The sequence below is a fragment of the Oncorhynchus clarkii genome, chromosome 4 (genome assembly GCF_045791955.1).
Source record: "Oncorhynchus clarkii lewisi isolate Uvic-CL-2024 chromosome 4, UVic_Ocla_1.0, whole genome shotgun sequence".
NCBI classification, from domain to species: Eukaryota; Metazoa; Chordata; class Actinopteri; order Salmoniformes; family Salmonidae; genus Oncorhynchus; species Oncorhynchus clarkii.
The window spans coordinates 73,569,982-73,591,628 of record NC_092150.1 but is presented as its reverse complement, the minus strand read 5'-3'; the positions used below and the strand labels follow the sequence as shown (position 1 = coordinate 73,591,628).

The 21,647-nt window shown below is 44.5% G+C and overlaps 1 protein-coding gene across 7 annotated transcripts in view; it reads right to left on the bottom strand.

Annotated features, from left to right (window-relative positions):
- Positions 1-21,647, bottom strand: part of LOC139407262 (SAM and SH3 domain-containing protein 1-like) — a 310,926-nt gene that overhangs the window by 72,758 nt on the left and 216,521 nt on the right. For all 7 annotated transcript variants that reach the window (XM_071150886.1, XM_071150887.1, XM_071150892.1 and 4 more), the window contains exon 2: positions 9,528-9,656. In XM_071150886.1, coding sequence (XP_071006987.1) covers positions 9,528-9,656 — 129 coding nt within the window. The remainder of the gene's footprint in view (positions 1-9,527; positions 9,657-21,647) is intronic.

The following is a 21,647-nucleotide window of genomic DNA, read 5'->3' as shown; positions in this document are numbered from 1 at the left end:
GGTGGCCCAAACCAGACCAGAACAGGTGGCCCAAACCAGACCAGACCAGGTGGCCTGGGGCAGGGCTTAGGGTGAGAGAGGTGGCTGTATGTCCACACCTGGAAGAAGACGTGGGAGCACCGGGGCCAGCTGGGGAGCCTGGCACCAGCCCAGTCCCAGCCAAGAGAGACAGTTAGTGGATAAACAAGACTGTGGAGAGACAAGCCTGCTGAACCAGCTGATCCTGAAGACATCACTGACAAGCACATGCGTGTGTGGATTATTAATCACACACACACACACACACACACACACACACACACATACACACACACACACACACACACACACACACACACACACACACACACACACACACACACACACACACACACACACACACACACACACACACACACACACACACACACACGAGCCCTCCCAGAAGGAAAGTAAATAGAGGCGTTAGTCATGATCCAGTCTGTATGTGTGAGGTTGTGGAGTAGTTTCCTGTAAATGAACGGTGGCACGCTGCAGCTCAGGGGTGATGCAGCAGACTGTGGTTCAACATGCCCGCCTTGGACCTGGATTTACGGTGTCTTTGTGTGTTTTTGCAATGTCTGCGATTAAGTGTGTGTGTGTGTGTGTGTGTGTGTGTGTGTGTGTGTGTGTGTGTGTGTGTGTGTGTGTAGCCATGGTTATGATCCAAAACGGACTAATACAGTTAAATACACACTTCATCAATCTATAAATATTTCACTAGCAGAGCAGCTAAGCCAAGGGTCCAAAAACACAGCAACACCAAACATCTATAGACAAACCTCTGCTGATAGCTACACCGCCAAGTGCAAACCACTTTCGTTGGCAGTGACACTACCTGGGCATTCTGGCCTTCAACACACGTACAAAACATCAACGTGTTTACTTTCCTGTTGGGTACTTATTGTGCCTGAAAGATAAAAGATAATAATAAAGATAATAATCTCTTTTGAAGAACATATCAAGACCATTTCAAGGACAGCTTTTTTCCATCTACGTAACATTGCAAAAATCAGAAACTTTCTGTCCAAAAATGATGCAGAAAAATTAATCCATGCTTTTGTCACTTTTAGATTAGACTACTGCAATGCTCTACTTTCCGGCTACCCGGATAAAGCACTAAATAAACTTCGGTTAGTGCTAAATACGGCTGCTAGAATCCTGGCTAGAAGCAAAATTTGATCATATTACTCCAGTGCTAGCCTCCCTACACTGGCTTCCTGTCAAAGCAAGGGCTGATTTCAAGGTTTTACTGCTAACCTACAAAGCATTACATGGGCTTGCTCCTACCTATCTCTCTGATTTGGTCCTGCCGTACATACCTACACGTACGCTACGGTCACAAGATGCAGGCCTCCTAATTGTCCCTAGAATTTCTAAGCAAACAGCTGGAGGCAGGGCTTTCTCCTATAGAGCTCCATTTTTATGGAACGGTCTGCCTACCCATGTCAGAGATGCAAACTCGGTCTCAACCTTTAAGTCTTTACTGAAGACTCATCTCTTCAGTGGGTCATATGATTGAGTGTAGTCTGGCCCAGGAGTGGGAAGGTGAACGGAAAGGCTCTGGAGCAACGAACCGCCCTTGCTGTCTCTGCCTAGCCGGTTCCCCTCTTTCCACTGGGATTCTCTGCCTCTAACCCTATTACAGGGGCTGAGTCACTGGCTTATTGGGGCTCTCTCATACCGTCCCTGGGAGGGGTGCGTCACCTGAGTGGGTTGAGTCACTGATGTGATCATCCTGTCTGGGTTGCCCCCCCCCCCCCCCCCCCCCCCCCCCCCCCCCCAGGGTTGTGCCGTGGCGGAGATCTTTGTGGGCTATAGTCAGCCTTGTCTCAGGATGGTAAGTTGGTGGTTGAAGATATCCCTCTAGTGGTGTGGGGGCTGTGCTTTGGCAAAGTGGGTGGGGTTATATCCTTCCTGTTTGGCCCTGTCCGGGGGTGTCCTCGGATGGGGCCACAGTGTCTCCTGACCCCTCCTGTCTCAGCCTCCAGTATTTTTGCTGCAGTAGTTTATGTGTCGGGTGCTAGGGTCAGTTTGTTATATCTGGAGTACTTCTCCTGTCCTATTCGGTGTCCTGTGTGAATTTAAGTGTGCTCTCTCTAATTCTCTCTTTCTCTCTTTCTTTCTCTCTCTCGGAGGACCTGAGCCCTAGGACCATGCCTCAGGACTACCTGACATGATGACTCCTTGCTGTCCCCAGTCCACCTGGCTGTGCTGCTGCTCCAGTTTCAACTGTTCTGCCTTATTATTATTGGACCATGCTGGTCATTTATGAACATTTGAACATCTTGGCCATGTTCTGTTATAATCTCCACCCGGCACAGCCAGAAGAGGACTGGCCACCCCACATAGCCTGGTTCCTCTCTAGGTTTCTTCCTAGGTTTTGGCCTTTCTAGGGAGTTTTTCCTAGCCACCGTGCTTCTACACCTGCATTGCTTGCTGTTCAGGGTTTTAGGCTGGGTTTCTGTACAGCACTTTGAGATATCAGCTGAGATATAGCTGATGGCTATATACATAAATTTGATTTGATTTGAATAGGCTAAGTAATAAATAACGTTTAGGAAGTGGAATAGCTGGAGCAAACCCAGAGTCAGGTTGTCTCCTACTGTAGCATGTCTAACTTTGTTGAACTGACCCCATATCAAAGTAATGAGGTGAATTCTCTTCAACCAGGTATTAGCCCATAATTACAGTCATCAGCTTACCTCACAGAGCAGCGCAACACATACATGCCTAAGCTTGAGTCCTGAACCAACTGAGGCTCACACGCATCTCTACATTAGAAACCATTATAGAGAACATGAGGCGCTACCAGATGTAGGATCTTAATTGGATCACTCGTTTGATGCCGAGAATGTTCCTGCAAAGAAGGAAATGCAAGCTTGTAGTTTATTTAAGTTTTTAAAAGGCTTCTAACGATGGTAATTTACACTTAGAAATTTAAGATGAAAAATGTATCAACCCCTACAAAAAATGTCCATAAATTATAATCCACATAATCATCCACATTTCCTGTTGCTGCGGGACTATTTTCGTGATGAAGCAAACTGGCTCAAATGAAGATCTTACACCTGTACAGATTCTCTCACAACAACACCTGACATGTCACTGACTGGGGTTCTCTGGTGTTTCAGTGTTTACTGAATGTCTTACCTGGAAACCTGGATGTTGGTGCAGGAAAGAAGGCTTTGCATTTCACTAACCACTAACCTAGGGACATTTAGTCAACCTTGACAAATGGTTAGCATCAGAGAGTTTGTTATGATGAAATACAACATGCTTTTTGTGCTTATTATTGTCCTCCATATCTGATTCAATCAGAGAGATACAACTGTCTCCAGTGAGGTGGCACCTGCCAATCCAGTCTGCCCCTACAGGGTTTCTGTATCTCCTGTATCTACCTGCCCAGTCTTGCCCTGCCCTCAGTGTCTCTCTGATCACAGAAAGACAGACAGCATAAAACACCATCGGTCATCCAGCACTCAGTGGATCTAAGACTTCATTCTTCCTGCAACAAGCCATTGTTAACAGACAGATCTCTCGTTCCGGAAGCTTCCGTAGCCTGGTGTCCTTGATCAACCAAATCGAAACTATTCGGTTTCACCAAAATAGCGTTTTAATGTTACAGAGGCATATCCAATACCTCTAGGAACAATACTTACGATTTGTCGGGTTGAACGTGTCCTTCGCTATCAAATAAGCGTTTAAAACACATTTAAATTCAGGGTCTACCATTATTCACCCGTGGGCTGCCATTGTGGTCCATTCTATAACACTCAGTCATGCAAGACTAGGCTACCACATAATCTCTCACTTCTACAGGTGGAAAATGGGAGACGTAAGCTCCCTCAACGAGCTGTCTGTAAACAATGGCTTGTTGCGGGACGAAAAACAGGTCAATGTACTGCTGTAGCCATCCAGCACCGATTACATGGCTAGGGTTGATGTACTTAGACTGGGCTGTAGAGAGACGAGTGAGACTGGGACACAAATAGGTTCCAAAGTCTTCCACAGAAGTGGCTTTTCTATATAATGGTTTGCTTATAATCTGTTTAATGCTCACTCTGTTAGAATCACCAGTGGGGTTTAACTGTTCTCGACCAAACCAATCAAGCTTAATCAAGCCTGAAGAGAAAGTAGCACAGTCAGTGGGACTATAAGGCAGCTTGGCGACTGTGTGTGATGGAGTTAATCCATGGCCCTCATTCTCCTAGAGGGATGAATGCCTAACACTTTGTGTTCTGGCTGCTCATAAAACTAACAGGTCAGTCAGGAAGAGGGTACGCTGATAGTCATTACAGAGACAGAGAGTCAACATCTATGGGGCTGTTTAAAAAAAAAGATGTAACCTTTATTTAACTAGGCAAGTCAGTTAAGAACAGATCCTTATTTACAATGACGGCCTACCGGGCCAACACTGGGCCAATTGTACGCCGCCCTATGGGACTCCCAATCACGGCCGGATGTGATACAGCCTGGATTCAAACCAGGGACTGTAGTGGTGCTGTAGTGGCACCTCTTGTACTGCTGAGATGCAGTGCCTTAGACCACTGCGCCACTCGGAAGCCCAAGAACCCCACTTCTAAAACACAACCAAGACAACAGTCGGGACAGGCTCTGAGGTTGGGGGAAGCGTTTCACAAATAAAAAAAAAACAAGGTTTTTTTTGTTGGTTTGTGCAACACTTTTCCTCCGAAAAGTTTGATGTGTTGCAAGATGTCTGGAGGAGAAGTGAGAGAGAAAACAAGAAAGCAAATTGGATCTATATCAAGTATGTGATACTTGGATTTGTGACCTCATTATGAGGCTAATATGAAGCTGCTATGGTTTTGCGTTGTCGACAAATACTTGACCACAGCTGTAAAGGGAATCCAAAGTGTTTTTCAAGGGGCAACTTCCGCTCTGTGGTATCAGCCAGTCATATGTAGAACACTACAGCCTGCCATGGTACAAAGACTAAGAGACAAACCTCCCAGACTACCCTTGGGAAGTGGTACTTAATCCTGGTCCTGAAGACCCACAGTAAATGAAGGACCTTAATTAGTTGAATCTGGCCAGGTGTGCTGGTACTGGACTGGAACTAAAGCATGCAGACCTTGTGGGTCTCCGGGACCAGAATTGAAGAACATTCCCCTACGGCCTTTCTCACTACAGAGGAACAGTCTTCCAATGTCCACTGTCAAGTTTGCTTCTTTTAGCCAAAGTGTAAGGTTCAGGTAAGTTAACAGCTGCAGTGACCTTTGACACAGGGTCACATGCTTCAGGGTCAGTGTTGGCCTGAGGTGACTGAGGAGTGACTAAAGGCTGGTCCAGACCGGACAGGGAGGGCTCATTGTGTGTTGCAGCAGGAGTGTGAAGAAGGGAGGGGAGGCCACATCAGAACAGCAAAAGGGAAAGAGGACAGATTACAATGGGGCCAGTACAGAGGAGAGGCCTGGTGATGAGAGAATGAAGAAGAGGAGAAGGTTTTGAAGGAGCGGGGTGGACAAGTCCTCTGAGAGGCACCACACTCGTCCCCTGTGATAGACAACCCCTCCCTGAAAGGCCATGTCCCAGCGGGGACGTCTAAATGCCAGCCCATTGTACTGTCCGTCTCTACCTTTTAACATAATGACTTTATATAACTCATTCCTATTGCTCTTCAGAGAGATCCTAGATGGGACTGTCTGGCAGCCACTGTCTAGACACACTTCATATGACACAAGAGTAATACCCCACCCCCTCTCTCTCTTGCTCTCTTTCTTTACCTTATCTCCCTCTCTCTTTCTTTCTCTCTCTATTTATTTGGCCAGTCTCCCTCTCTCTCTCATTTTACTTTATTTTTTTATTTCACCTTTATTTAACCAGGTAGGCTAGTTGAGAACAAGTTCTCATTTACAACTGCAACCTGGCCAAGATAGAGCAAAGCAGTTCGACACAAACAACAACACAGAGTTACACATGGAATAAACAAACATACAGTCAATAATACAACAGAAAAAAGTCTATATACAATGTGTGCAAATGGCGTGAGGAGGTAAGGCAATAAACAGGCCAATAGTAGCGAAGTAATTACAATTTAGCAAATTAACACTGGAGTGATAAATGTGCAGATGATGATGTGCAAGTAGAAATACTGGTGTGTAAAAGAGCAAAAAAGTAAATAAAACAATATGGGGGTGAGGTAGGTAGATTGGGTGGGCTATTTACAGATGGACTATGTACAGCTGCAGCGATCGGTTAGCTGCTCAGATACCTGATGTTTAAAGTTAGTGAGGGAGAAAAAAGTCTCCAACTTCAGCAATTTTTGCTATTCGTTCCATTCATTGGCAGCAGAGAACTGGAAGGTAAGGCAGCCAAAGAAGGTGTTGGCTTTGGGGATGACCAGTGAGATATACCTGCTCTCTCTCTCTGCGCCTTCCTCCTCCCTTGTTCCAGTTTTGAGGCCGTCTGAGAAGGTGTCCAGTCCAGACGCATAACACCAGCCAAAGGGAGAGTGGAGTAACGGCAGTTGGTAAGAACACTGTCCTGAAAACACTAAATACTGACTGGACAATGTCTGCTATGTGCTTCTGTTTCAATACTGGGAAAGACATAGTATTGTCTTCAACAGTTAGTTGTGCCATTGGTAAAACTGTGAAATGGCAGTGGAATGCATATGATGCATCATGTCAGTATGTTCTCATATAAAATGGAATATGGCGTTATCAAATATACACTGAGCTCCAAAAGTATTGGGACAGTGACACGTTTTTTTGTTTTGGATCTGTACTCCAGCACTTTGGATTTGAAATGATACAATGATTATTAGATTAATACCATCAAATGAAAGCTGCCAGTCTGCACTATAACCTTTATAGTCATTGTAACATTTCAAATCCAAAGTACTGGAGTACAGAACCAAAACAACAAAGTATGTGCCACTGTCCCAATACTTTGAAGCTCAGTGTAGTTATCATGATATATAGTTCCTTCTACAGCTGGCTTCTGCCAGTGTGTGAATAAACAGCCTTCCCACCCCATATCTCCTCCCTCCGCTCTCTCTGTTCCTCCTCTTTCCTTTCCAAGTTGTGCAGGAGGGACAGACAGCTGCAGGCTCTTAGGTGCTCCTCCTCCTCTAGCTCTGTTAAAGATGCTCTGTAGCCCTCACACCCCAACTCCCCGGACCCCCGTCCTGTCCCAACCCAGCCAGCTCTTCTCTCTTCCAGGCAGGACAGACAGGCAGTAAATCCAGGCTTCCTCTTCCCCTGTTTTATCTCTCCAGGATGGAACATTCCCAACCTTCCCAATACGTGAGGAGTGAGGTGACCCACTTCACTCATCCTCTCACACACGTAAACACACACACATGCAGACACACACATAAACAGGGGCACACACACACACACAAACACATATATACTGAGTGCACAAAACATTAGGAACACCTTCCTAATATTGAGTTGCACCCCCCTCTTTTGCTCTCAGAACAGCCTCAATTCGTCAGGGCAGGGACTCTACAAGGTGTCAAAAGCATTCCACAGGGATGCTGGCCCATGTTGACTCCAATGATTCCCACCATTGGGTCAAGTGGGGCTAGATGTCCTTTGGGTGGACCATTCTTTGATACACAAGGGAAACTATTGAGCGTGAAAAACCCAGCAGCGTTGCAGTTCTTGACACAAACCGTTGCACCTGGCACCTACTACCATACTCCGTTCAAAGGCACTTCAATCTTTTGTCTTACCAATTCACCCTCTGAATAGCACACAACAATCCATTTCTCAATTGTCTCAAGGCTTAAAAATCCTTCTTTAACCTGTTTACTCCCCTTCATCTACACTATTTGAAGTGGATTTAAAAAGTGACATCGATAAGGGATCATAGCTTTCACCTGAATTCACCTGGTCAGTCTATGTCATGGAAAGAGCAGGTGTCCTTAAAGTTTGGTATACTCAGTGTATACAGTATGCACACACACACACATACAGACACACGCACGCACGAACACACACACACACACACACACACACACACACACACACACACACACACACACACACACACACACACACACACACACATACAACTGTGGAGAGATTCTCTCAAACGACAGACACTGACTTCAATGATGGATGTGAGATTGCTTCACTGGAAAGCTCTGAGAGCAGAGCAGACATAATCGTTGGCCAACATCAATCAGGACAGCTGAGCCCTCCATAAATCACCCAAACCATCTTTCATTGAGACCCACCTCTCAAATCAACCAAAACCACATGGCTGCTGAAAGCCTGGGGGATTTCCTATGTGTCTCTCGTTTTCTAATCAATATCTAGCTCAACCTCTATTATGCTTATAACTGGATAGTACTTTATCATAGAGCTGAGGAGATTAACGGTGAAAATGTGTCAATGAAATAGGAGTCCTACAAATATGTCTCTAGCGTAGGTATGGTCACTCTCTTCCCACTTAATTGAATTATCTGTTTTTGTGCTCAACACAAAATGTGTCCCTGTGACTTCTGTTACGGAATAAAACAAAATAAATAGCAGTTACTATATTTGTAAGTGCTGGATTTGTTTGAGCTTAATTTGTTTAAATTCGGCTCACTTCTTTTTATGTTCATGATGAGTAGAATAAACTGAGGTCAGTCCAGTTTACTACTTGGAGTTCTGGAAATGCGAATTCAGAACTGAACGGATGCTGTCTGTTTTCAAGGATTCTAAGCAGATACCAATCACTTTGAATAGTGTTATCATAGCCTGTTAATAAAGCTAGCATATGAACACTAACCCCCCTATCTCTCTCTGTGTTGTGTGTGTATGGAGCATAGACCCCAGGGGTACTCAGAGCAGCGCTCTCTGCCAGGAGCAGCTACATTCTTCAATACCTCAGCCAGTAACTTGGCAACCCAGAGGTACCATGCCCCACTACCCTACATCCATGTGAATGAGAACCCCTAGAAGCCCCAAAACACAACCAAGCACTTTCAGGCACCAGGAGGCAGGAGGGCAAACTAAGTGTTTTAGAACACAGTCACAAACACAAACACTCACTGGATTGCTCTCCAAACTTCCCTCCCCCAACTCCCGGTCTGGCTCCCAGGCTGTTGGCAGCACATTGGGAAATCACACTCTGTAAAGATATCAAACTGATCGAAGAACGACGTGTTTGAGGATACTATGAATTATAAAAAGGAGATCTGACAAAATGAACATTTTCCTCAAGCATTTTGGCTCTCACTTCACAATAGTAAAATCAGCATAGTTGTAATTTTATATAAGTTCAACAACAAATTGTAGAGCCATGAAGAAGTGGGTTACCACAGCTCTTTAGCTGATATTGTATTGATCTAAGCTGGTGGGTTACCTGTTTTGATAGGACTTGGTTATACTCTGCTGCAGTAGTAGGTGATGGTTTGTGGGGACTCAGTTCCATAGTTCCACTGTATTGCAGCAGGATTGATGGCCTTCAGTTTGTGGGGACATGCAACAGTATGATTGGTGTTTGTAGGTACTCGGTGTGTGATGAGTCTGTTTGTGGGGACGTACCATGTCGAGGTCCTGGGACACACGTCTCTTGCGTAGCTCCTCCATGCGGTCGCTGACGTCACTGAAGCAGGTGTTGTAGTACTCAGAATACTCCTGGGCCAGGTCATCAATGTTCCCCAGAGAACCATCCTACACAACACACAGAGAGAGAGAGAGAGAGAGAGAGAGAGAGAGAGAGAGAGAGAGAGTCATTGAGAATGAGGGAGAGATTCCGAGGGAGAAAATAGAAGCAGCTCATATGTTCGAAAATGGTAGAATGGAGGAAAGATGTAGGTTCTCGAGACATTTTCTAGTACACTCATTACTCAATCTGAGCAGCCAATATGACACCAAAGCCTTCGTCTGGAGGAATAACATTGTCTGAGTCAATCCTTTCAGTAAGCTCCGCATTCACCTCCACAGTACAGTACTCCAGGTGAGATAAACGGACCTACTAACAACCTCAGCTCCCCATCTGTCTCTCACTCTGGGCAAAGCACAGCCTAATAAAACCCCTACACATACGCTTGTAATCAGGAGCGCGTGAGAGGCACCAACTAGCAGGCAGGTGGTGCAGTGTGGAGGGCGGTGGGCAGGGGCACACAAATCTAATCACTCACACACCACTTCTTCCTCTGGTTGCCAATCTGGACTATAGTTATTAGCTAACTGGCTAACACAGTTGTGCTACTGAGGGAGTGGTTAGAAGTTACAGCACCTTTACCCTTTAGCTCTGTGGCCTATACTAGCTATGGCCTGTTGTGAAAGGACAACGGGTAGGAGAAAGGAGAAGGAAAGTACATCAGTGTGATTTGTGGAAGACGAAGCCCTATAAACAAGCTCCTGTTGAGATGAAGATTGTCTGGGACAGTGTGTGTGTGTCTCTGCTAGAGGGGAGGTGTGCGGTCAACCATGAGTGTTTCCTGGGTTTGGTCAGTTAACATACACAATCACAGATCAGAGATGCCCTTTAAACCCCGGCTATGACATTCTCCCAACCCCAACCCCAACCCCAAACACCCTCTTCCTGCCGGGGGGGTCACCTCTCTGCTGGGTTCCTGTCTTTGTGTGGAAGACGGTGTTTGGGTAGAAGGAGGAAGTATGTTCCAGTCACTCATACACTCCAAATAACAAAGACTTTACTCAACAGAATACACTAGCCCCAAAACACATTGTTGGAGATTCAGAGAGGAACAGTAGAATCAATACATTGAAACCAGAGGAGAATTACATACATGTATGGGTTGTGTTTCCACTCCAAGGTTATGAGTGAGAGTCATAGCCATTGACCCTTCACTAAGACCTTGGACAACATTTTCCCAAGAAGCTCCATTCCCCATTCAAACTACTGGAGAAAACCTCTCGCAACGATCTCAAACTGTGTTTTTAATACACAATAAAATTAAACACAAACTACCCCTTATTAATCAGGAGACTATCGGGTATGTTGTGGTGGACTGTCATTAGTGTGGCTATGTACTAGATGGCTCTGAATGGACTGTCATGCAGTTAAAGCTACTACTTACCATTTTGGGTTTTAACTAGTTCTCTCAAGTCGTATCCTGATGTCGACAGCAGATAATAGTTGTATTCATAATATAGATAACTAACATACATTTCGAGAAAACCTGTTATATTAAGTGGCTAGCTAGCGTTAGCAACGTTTTGTGGTCAGTAAGACTGAGAGCTAGCTAACCAGCTGAGCTAGCAAATAAAACAAAAGTATATATTTTTTATTAACAAAATGCCGGTTCTGCATTTCAGGAATCACAGTAGCAAGTAAACCTTTAAACAATTTTTTTTTTTGCCATAGTGCTCATTGACTTTCATGCGTTTGAAATGTGAGCTTGTCTAAGGTGTCAGACTCAATGACAGTTGCTATACATTGGAGCGCTGCGATTGGTTGCCCAATATTCTGTGGTGGGGCTTAGCGAAGGGGCAACTGTACTACTAACTGACTGGGGTTGGAGAGCAACGGAAACATCTTTCACTGAGAAGATTTGAGAAGCGTCTCTCTATGGTGCTTGGACTCATAACTACTCGGGCTGTGTATGTTGACAACCATTGCAGTGATGGCCAATCGTTCAATATTCATTAGTGTTGATCTAGTCAGTGCCTGGTTTGGTGAGTGGTCAGCATGCATTGAGTCACTCTGCGAGGAGTGAACGGTCTCTCTCAGTCTTAGTCTGTCTCTGTCTCTCTCTGTGGTCCTCTAAACAGGACCCAGTATCTCTGTGCCAACATGGGATGAATGGGGTACTGTGGAGGCAGTGTGCCACACACACACATAAACTCCGGGCAGACGCGCGCACACACACACACCCTGGGAAGGCAGAGAGAGGGGCTTCTTCTGAGAGGGCTTTCCAAAACAACATTGAGGATGAAAACAACAAACTAGTCCACACTGTGGAAAAACACAAACCTGAAGTGAATCCCACCATCAGTAATGCATTCCACATTAACAACAGAATATTGAAATACATTCTAGACAGACAGAGGCCCCGTGTCAAAAATCCAGATTGTTCAGCTTTATTTTCCTCCACTCACTCCTCCTCCCACCATAGAATACTTCTTAGTAACTCCAGCTACGTCCAGACTGTGACATATGGTTTGAGGTGGCTGAGATTCCCTATGGAAGCACTCTCTAACTCTCTGGGTAGAGAGTAGACACGTGTCTCCCCACATTCCTCACTCAGAGAGAGAAGCACACTCTTATTAGAGACTAGCTACAGTACTGCCTAATCCCCAGAAACATGGCACAACCATGTCCAAGAGGGTGACAGACAGACCCAGATACTAGAGTTGCAGTCAGTGTATCTGTCCATGTAGAACGCCTGATTACAACTCAGGCAGATATTTAGTGACAATTCATTACCTTTCTGGGTCTTTAAAACAAGCTGTCCATGTCTGTGTAAACATCTTAGTCACAACTCCAGTTTGTGTAAAAACGTTTGTGTATTAAATGTACAGATGTTCAGCAGGCTGTATGTGTTAAATGCCTAGAATACTGTATAGGCAGGCATGGATTCCATCTCATCTGTCAGCACTGTTTGTCTGTAATACTTCAACTCTCCAAGTTCCAGACCCAGAGGTAAAGCCAATGGCCTATGCTGTAGTTTAACATTACAATGTGCTTTATTGTGTTGTTGTTAGTGTTGTTACAGTGTTGTTACAGTGCTGTTGCAGTGTTGCTACAGTGCTGTTACAGTGCTGCTACAGTGTTGTTACAGTGTTGTTGCAGTGTTGTTGCAGTGCTGGTACAGTGTTGTTACAGTGTTGTTGCAGTGCTGTTACAGTGTTGCAGTGCTGTTACAGTGTTGTTAGTGCTGTTACAGTGTTGTTAGTGTTGTTACAGTGTTGTTAGTGTTGTTACAGTGCTGTTGCAGTGTTGTTACAGTGCTGTTACAGTGCTGCTAGTGTTGTTGCAGTGCTGTTACAGTGTTGTTAGTGTTGTTACAGTGTTGTTACATTGCTGTTACAGTGTTGTTACAGTGCTGTTACAGTGCTGCTAGTGTTGTTAAAGTGTTGTTACAGTGCTGTTGCAGTGTTGTTACAGTGCTGTTACAGTGCGGCTAGTGTTGTTAAAGTGTTGTTACAGTGTTGTTAAAGTGTTGTTATTGTGTTGTTACAGTGCTGTTACAGTGTTGTTATAGTGCTGTTAGTGTTGTTACAGTGTTGTTACAGTGCTGTTAGTGTTGTTACAGTGCTGTTAGTGTTGTTAGTGTTGTTACAGTGCTGTTAGTGTTGTTACAGTGCTGTTAGTGTTGTTACAGTGCTTTTACAGTGCTGTTAGTGTTGTTACAGTGCTGTTAGTGTTGTTACAGTGCTGTTACAGTGCTGTTAGTGTTGTTACAGTGCTGTTAGTGTTGTTACAGTGCTGTTGGTGTTGCAGTGTTGTTACAGTGCTGTTGGTGTTGTTAATGTTGTTACAATGCTGTTGCAGTGTTGTTACAGTGGTGTTACAGTGGTGTTACAGTGCTGTTGCAGTGTTGTTACAGTGTTGTTACAATGTTGTTACAGTACTGTTAGTGTTGTTACAGTGTTGTTACAGTGTTGTTACAGTGCTGTTAGTGTTGTTACAGTTATGTTACAGTGCTGTTAGTGTTGTTACAGTGCTGTTAGTGTTGTTACAGTGCTGTTGGTGTTGTTAATGTTGTTACAGTGCTGTTGCAGTGGTGTTACAGTGCTGTTACAGTGCTGCTGCAGTGTTGTTACAGTGTTGTTACAGTGTTGTTACAGTACTGTTAGTGTTGTTACAGTGTTGTTACAGTGTTGTTACAGTGCTGTTAGTGTTGTTACAGTGCTGTTACAGTGCTGTTAGTGTTGTTACAGTGCTGTTAGTGTTGTTACAGTGCTGTTGCAGTGTTGTTGCAGTGCTGTTGCAGTGCTAGGTCTTTCCTTACTGCAGTGTTCCTCTCAGAGAGGCCAGTGTGTTTGTAGCATACCTGGGATTCCTCTCCTACCATGAGCTCATGTAGCCCATCAATCAGCCTCTACACAGCTGGGAGCCTGACTAAGAGCCTGAATTGGAGCCTGACTGGGAGAATGACTGGGAGCCGGACTGGGGGCCCACTTCATAACGGACAGCTTGTATGCACATGTGTCAATGAGACAATGACAAGATGACAAGGGACGGCCTAGTGTTTAGAGCGTTGGGCCAGTAACCGAAAGGTTGCAAGATCGAATCCCCGAGCTGACAAGGTAAAAATCTGTCGTTCTGCAAGGCAGTTAACCCACTGTTCCTAGGCCGCCTAGTTAAATAAATAAATTAATAGTTAGTTAAGTTAAGGTAAAAAAGTTAAGTTAAGGTAAAAAAATATTTTTAAAAGATGTTAGAAAAAAAGATGGAAGTGATTGATTGACTATGTGTCTGTTTATTGTAAGTGATTGTGTATGCGAGAGTGAGTGTGCGTTTGTGTGTGTGTGGGAGTGAAGGAATGTGATAACAATAGTCTATATGGCAGTGTGAGGGGGGTACTGAGGGGGTATGGAGCCAGTGGACAGGGGTGATTTGTGAGGAGGTATTGAATGGGGAGGCTGGGGGCTTGGAGGGGGTAAAACATCTGTAGGTTGGGGAGACAGCCTTTATCTAACACAGAGGCTATGGAGAAGACTTTACTCTTTGCTTTATCTGACCAACAACAACCCTGGGGTCTGTGTCTGTTAGGCTAGCAGGCTAAACCACCCATTGAAAATCCTAAAATGATTAGGGAAGCACTACATATCGGTGAACAAATCGGAATCGAACGATATTATCTAAAAATGCCAACATCGGTATTGGCCCGATGTGTAAATTAACGAATTCCATTATCTTGGCTTTAATGGATTTCGCCTTTGAGTTGTTGCGCTGACATTTTCTTACTCTTTCAGATGACTGCTTGATCCACACAGCAGACATTGTGTGGTGTGTTGCATGTGTAGCGCAAAATTTTACATGGCATCATTAAAAACATTGTTTGTTTTTTTACCCCTTTTTTCTCCAATTGGTAGTAGTTACGGTGATGGTGTTATCTGTCATGGGTGATGTTGGCTTTCGCCGACTGAGCACCGGTACACACTATCAAGTGCGCTATTTTTCAGATGTTGACCTACCAGAGTTACACAGTAATAGCATCACTGCTATTAGTTTCACGACATACATACTATGGAACGCCGTTTGGGTCTTTGCGTATCAAAAAAGATACAGTAGCACTGTCAGAGCTGTACAAAAAAGTCTGCAAACAAGCAAACACCGGCCACGAACGATATTTACAATACCGCGTTGGTAATAAAGCATAATTTGTTTGACCCCAACTTCTGGGGTAGCTAGCTTTAGCTTGGTACCTAGCTAGCACCAATACAACCAGCCTGAAAGCAATGACCAGTAGAAACTGCAGTCCTTTTCATTATTCTTAGCAATGATTTAGGAATCCTTGTGAGTAAGTATTAGCTAGGTTGCCACTTGTTGCTCGCCTACTGAAATTGAACTTCAGTTAACGTTATAAGCTAACGTTATAAGCAGTCAGCTAGCTTCATCTGGCTAGTGAGGATCGACCGGACCGGGTTATGTGTTGTGAATCTAGCCACAATAAGGATTAGGCACAATAGTGGAATTTGCAGTTTGCCTTCAAAATAAAAGTATGTAATTGACAGTGATGCAAATGAATACAACTAGTAGAACTATGCCATACTTTTATTTTGAAGGCTAACCGCAAAGTCTACTATTGTGGCTAATCCTTACTGTGGCTAGCTTCACATAGAAAGGTCCGACACCCATTAATCAAATAAGAACTGTCTTATAAATTAGGGTTATTTTAGATGACACCTAGATACATAGCATTCGTATCGATGAATCGTTGTGACATATGAAATACGAGTGATGGTGTTATCAATGTGTAATAACTGTGTAAAAAATGTATGAACGCGCGTGTGTGTGTGTGTGTGTGTGTAACCTTTATTTAACTAGGCGAGTCAGTTAAGAACAAATTCTTATTTACAATGACGGCCCGGACGACACTGGGCCAATTGTGCTTCGCCCTATGGGACTCCCAATCATGGCGGGATTGTGATACAGCCCGGATTCGAACCAGGGACTGTAGGGACGCCTCTTGCACTGAGATGCAGTGCCTTAGACCGCTGCGTCCGTGTGTGTGTTAACTATTTAACTGTACTAGAATGCTTATCGGTATCGGTATCATTTTTTTTGGCAAGGAAAACATCGGATATTGGTATCGGCCAAAAATGTCATATCGGTGCATCACTAAAAATTCTGTTAATGTATGTGTGTGTATTTAATTAAAACAAAATGGAAGGAATAACAACAACAACGGTTTTATGGAGATGAAAAAAACCATAATGCAATAGACCAAACCTTGTTTGGCTCCCACCCTGTGTATGCAAGAGTGCACCACCCTGCCTTGAGTCAAGTTCAATGGTCATGTTCACAGTCAGAACAGGATATAAAAGACAACACCCAAGGTGTAAGAGAGAGGAGAGGAAAGAAAGAGAGGAAAGAAAGAGAGGAGAGGAGAGGAGAGGAGAGAGAGAGAGAGAAGAGAAGAGAAGAGGAGAGGAGAGGAGAGAGAGAGAGAGAGAGAGAGGGAGAGGGAGAGAGAGAGAGGGAGATAAGACTGTTCTTGCTCGCCTCACTGACCATTCCTAATTTCAGGTTCAGCCGAACCTCTTCAGAACACAATGCCAACACTTTAGGGGCAGGTCCAATCTCCTCACTTTACTTCAAGACTTTACGGAACAATGCTCTTACCAACGGCTTGGAGGGAATGCTGTGAGGTTATCCAGTAAAAAACTATTGAGGCTGGAGTTTGTTTTTCTAAACCACTAGTGGGAGGACTGACCTGACTGACATGACTTGGCTCATGGTTTACTGTCTCTAAGCTTACAGGGACTGTTTATACGAATAATTCTGCATTATTCTTTGAAATACATGTCTGACTAACAGCCATAGGTTTAGAGGTTTCAGTCCATGATTCCACATGAGAATATTCTCAATTTTCCATTGACAGAGAGAGGTATAGGAGAGAGTGTTCAGACTGGAATCTAGACCCATGGGTGAGTAACATATAAGGACATGAGGAACTGTAGGGGGTGACATGGGGTCCTGCTGACCTCTGGTCAGCTAATTAATTAACCATAGAATTCCTGTCATTCTCAATGTGACCACACTGGGAGGGTAGGGGGTGGTGGTGCAACAGTATTATCCATGGCATCTGGGAGACATCCTTGGGCCACTGCTGAACAGTAATGCATGGCTATTCTCTACATGTCATAGGCATACCGTTCAAACCAAAGCCTTAACGTTACAAGGTCATGCCCCATGATGACCTAGAAACACCTTCCTTATCAGGCAGATGTAAGTAGCTATGTAGTGATGCAACCATCCACTCAAAACATCCATTTCAAAAACACACTCTGTAACTCAACAGCCAATTGACTTTGTATGCTCTGAGTAAAATCTGGTCAAACGCAAACCATAACTCACTCAGTGCCCTTCAATCCGATCTAAACAGCCATGCTGAAACATTAACTCTGTGCCCTTCAATCCCATCTCAACAGCCATGCTGAAACATTAACTCTGTGCTCTCATTGTGCCAGAGCTGCAACCCTTCACTGTTAAGTTCTTTGGATTGAAATCTAGGGGAATCTCCTGAGTGTTGCAATTCAACACTTATCCTGGATGGATTCAAGGTCCTGATTTCCCAGAGCGCTCAGTGGTAGTCTATGAGGACAAATACCTCATGAGCAAGCAAGCTGATCTTTCTGTGCTTTCTGAGGCAAAGAAAACAACAAAAGTAGCAAGAATGTACACTCAGCTGAAATAACTTCCCCTTTGTAAATAGCACACCAAGACCCTTCTGTCAGTTATTAAAACATTCCATAGCCAGCATGCAGGGCTAAACTCAGTGCACTGACCTTTTGGGTCCTCTCACATGCTAACAACTAACTGCCAAGTTAGCTACAGTACTAATCTCTACATTTATTTTATTTTAATTGATGTTCAAATCAAATCAAATTGCAGACATTACCGTGAAATGCTTACTTATGAGCCCTTTCCCAGCAATGCAGAGTTAAAAAGTAAAATAAAATGTAATATTAATGTAAATACTAACACAATCAAATAACAATACATATATATATATCAGGAGATATAATAAACAGAGCAGCAGCAGCATATGTGAAGAGTGTGAAAGTGTGTCTATGTGTGAGTGTGTGTGTGTGTGTGTGTGTGTGTGTGTGTGTGTGTGTGTGTGTGTGTGTGTGTGTGTGTGTGTGTGTGTGTGTGTGTGTGTGTTTGTGTGTGTGTGTGTGTGTGTGTGTATTTGTGTGTGTATTTGTGTGTGTATTTGTGTGTTGGAGTGTCAGTGTAGTATATGTGAGTGTGTGGGTGAGTGAGTGTGCTTTGGTGTGTCAGTGTAGTATGTGTCAGTCCAGTGAGTGTGCAAAGAGCCGGTGCAACAATGTCAGTGCAAAAAAAGGGTGTCAATGCAAATAGTCCAGGTGACCATTGATTAACAGTTCAGCAGTCTTATGTCTTAGGGGTAACGCTGTTCAGGAACATTTAGCTGTTTTGAAAATGTTTAGGGCCTTCCTCTGACACCGCCTGGTATAAAGGTTGTGGATGGCAGGGAGCTCAGCCCCAGTGATGTACCGGACCGTACACACTACCCTCTGTAACACCACACTGCCAGGTCTTTTGCCTCCTCCCTATAGGCTGTCTCGTTGTCGGCAGTGATCAGGCATACCACCGTCGTGTCGTCTGCAAACTTAATGTTGCTTGGAGACGTGAGCAGTGTTGGAGTCGTGCACAGCCACGCATTTGTGGATGAATAGGGAGTAAAAGGAGGGGACTAAACACGCACCCCTTTTGTCCAGGTGGGAAAGAGCAGTGTGGAGTGCAATGGAGATTGGGTCATCTATGGATCTGTTGGAGCGGTATGCGAATTGGAGTGGGTCCAGGGTGTCTGGGATGATGGTGTTGATGTGAGCCATGACCAGCCTTTCAAAGCATTTCACTGCTACAGATGTTGTCCACCTTGGCATGCAAGATAGTTTGGTGCACTCTCTCTCTCTCTCTCTCTCTCTCTCTCTCTCTCTCTCTCTCTCTCTCTCTCTCTCTCCCTCTCTCAAAGCCAGTGCTTTTATTTGTCATGTCAGAAGACATTACAGAGGTCTCTAAACCATTCGCTCTAGCTAACGTGTTTGTTCTGCTCCTAGCTTTAGGTACACATTCCAGACAGTGCTGCTTTTCCTACTGAGGCCGGTTCCGAGCTTATTGAGTTATGCTGTTCTGTTCGCGCTGTGCAAAAGGCTTTTGTCAGTGTCAGGACTTGCCTTGTGACTAGCTAGACATCCTCTAGGGGAGTGCGTAGTGACAGATGACAATGGCCATCACGTATCTGATGCAACGCTAGAACGACAGTGATAGGATCGGTTACACTTGTTACCAGTTCAGAACACTGGGGCGGCGGTTAAAGAAACTATCCCACTCACTATCATTTTCATGATTCATTTCAAGCAGGAGTAAGTGAATTAGCGCCTCGCTCATGTTTCCTCCTAAATCCCTCACTCCACTCCTCCCTCCAGGCTTTAGCTGTGGGGGAGAATGGCCTCCACACCTGCTCATACCCCTGTCCCACCCCTACACCAGCATCCCAGCCCAGGCTGTAGGAAGGCCCGGGCAGAGTTGAGGCCCACCCCCCTCCAGAGGAGCTTCCTGAGGATATCCTCCACAGCACTGAGAGAAACACCTGCCAGCCCTGCCTGGCCCCTGACTGGGAGGAGGAGATCTGAGCTGAGCTGGCCATCCTAGGCTCAAATGTGGCAAACGTAGGTTGGACCAGGGTTGATGTGGCTTTACTAAGGCTGGGCTAGGACAGAGGGGTGCTGAGACAGAGGCGGACAGCTCAGCAACTACACAATGCTATATTGGAGGAGGAGACACTCTTTAAACAAATTGAGGTTTCTTTTAAATTGACCATATGTTGTCATAGACACAGTTTCAAAATACATTTGGGCTGAATAGGCTCACTATTAGAACATATCAAAGGCTGGGTAGAAGGAAAGTATCAACATGCCCTTGAGATGGGCGACAGAACCCACTCATACTGTACGGAGGTCTGAAAACCTTTAAATATACTATTTCCTCAAATGTAACAAAATGTCTTCCTGATACTTAACTTTGAGGCAGACATCCATGCAGATTGGGATGACAGAGCCATTTGAGAATACCTGATAGGGAATACAGAGGAGGACTGTCAGCTGTCCAGATATGTGCTCAAATTAGAGTACATGTCGAACTCATTCCAAGGAGGGCCGAGTGTCTACGGGTTTTCGTACTCGATTGATGAGGTCACTAATTAGTAAGGATCTCCCCTCACCTTGTCTAGGTCTTCATTGAAAAAAAACCAGCAGACACTAGGCCCTCCATGGAATGAGTTTGACACCCCTGAATTAGAAGCTGACGCGGCGGAATAGAGCAAAATCCCTGTTTGAACTAACTGCTCCGTTTGCAGAGGGAGGTACTAAAGGTGTGTACTGTGTTTATGCTGTTGAGGACTGGTACTTCCAAATATCCACCCATACACACCTGCACCCATACACACTAACACTGTGGAAATGTTATACATGGCATGCTGCCTTTCAACATTATTTATGGAAAGCTAGATACAAGAATAATTACATGCACATCCTACAACAAAATGTCAGATCCGATTTAAGGACTTGGCTGAAACCTCATTTCTTCAAAGAACCAGAGTTGGGTTGGCTCCAGTCTACTAACCCTGTTCAAACAGCCGAGATGCTTATGCACCCATAATGCAACAGTTATTCATCCCTTAACAGCCCCAGATTGTTAATTGGCTTAGGTCTATGTTTACCCTGTTGTAACCACAAATAAATGACTGGTTCACAAAGGTATTCTCATTAAACACATTCCTAGCGGTGGTTTAACCTCAGGCAGAGGGGCTCCTAGCAATATCACTACAGGCATGACACAGGACCACAGACCTCCACGCTTGAGTTAACTATGATGAACGATGAATCACCTAGTCACTGCACGGCCATTAATAGGTTTACGATACATTATAATTAAATTAACTCATTCTTGAACTGGAATTTCAATTCACTCCCTTGTAATTACCTTCTGTACCCAGGACTCTCTGATGTAGTTAGAACTGTAGTGAAACAATCAACAGTAGAGTGGTGGACTTCAGGTGTTGGACCTTCATTTGATCAACCTGTTACAGGAGTACTTTCCTGCAATGCAGGAAATATAAAACTTGTAGTGCAGGGGTGTCAAACTCATTCCATGGAGGCCCGAGTGTCCGCAAGATTTTGTTTTTTCCTTTCAAATAAAGGTCCTCCATCATCTGTAGTCATACAACCAAATTAGGTAGATTAGATGCATGTCAGAAAAAACTTGGTATGTAGACTTCACATTCATTGGTTACTGAGAAGCTGCACCCCAAATGGATTTACTAATCTGTAACAGTAGTGTTCAGATGTTTCAATAGGCTCAGGCACAGGCTTACTCAAAAGGGCATTCTCATGTAGGGCCCCAGAGACAAAGGCCATAGAAAAGCATTACGTACTGACAACAAACTAAATATAGCATGGCCATTTTGTTGCCAAAAATATTGGGAATCC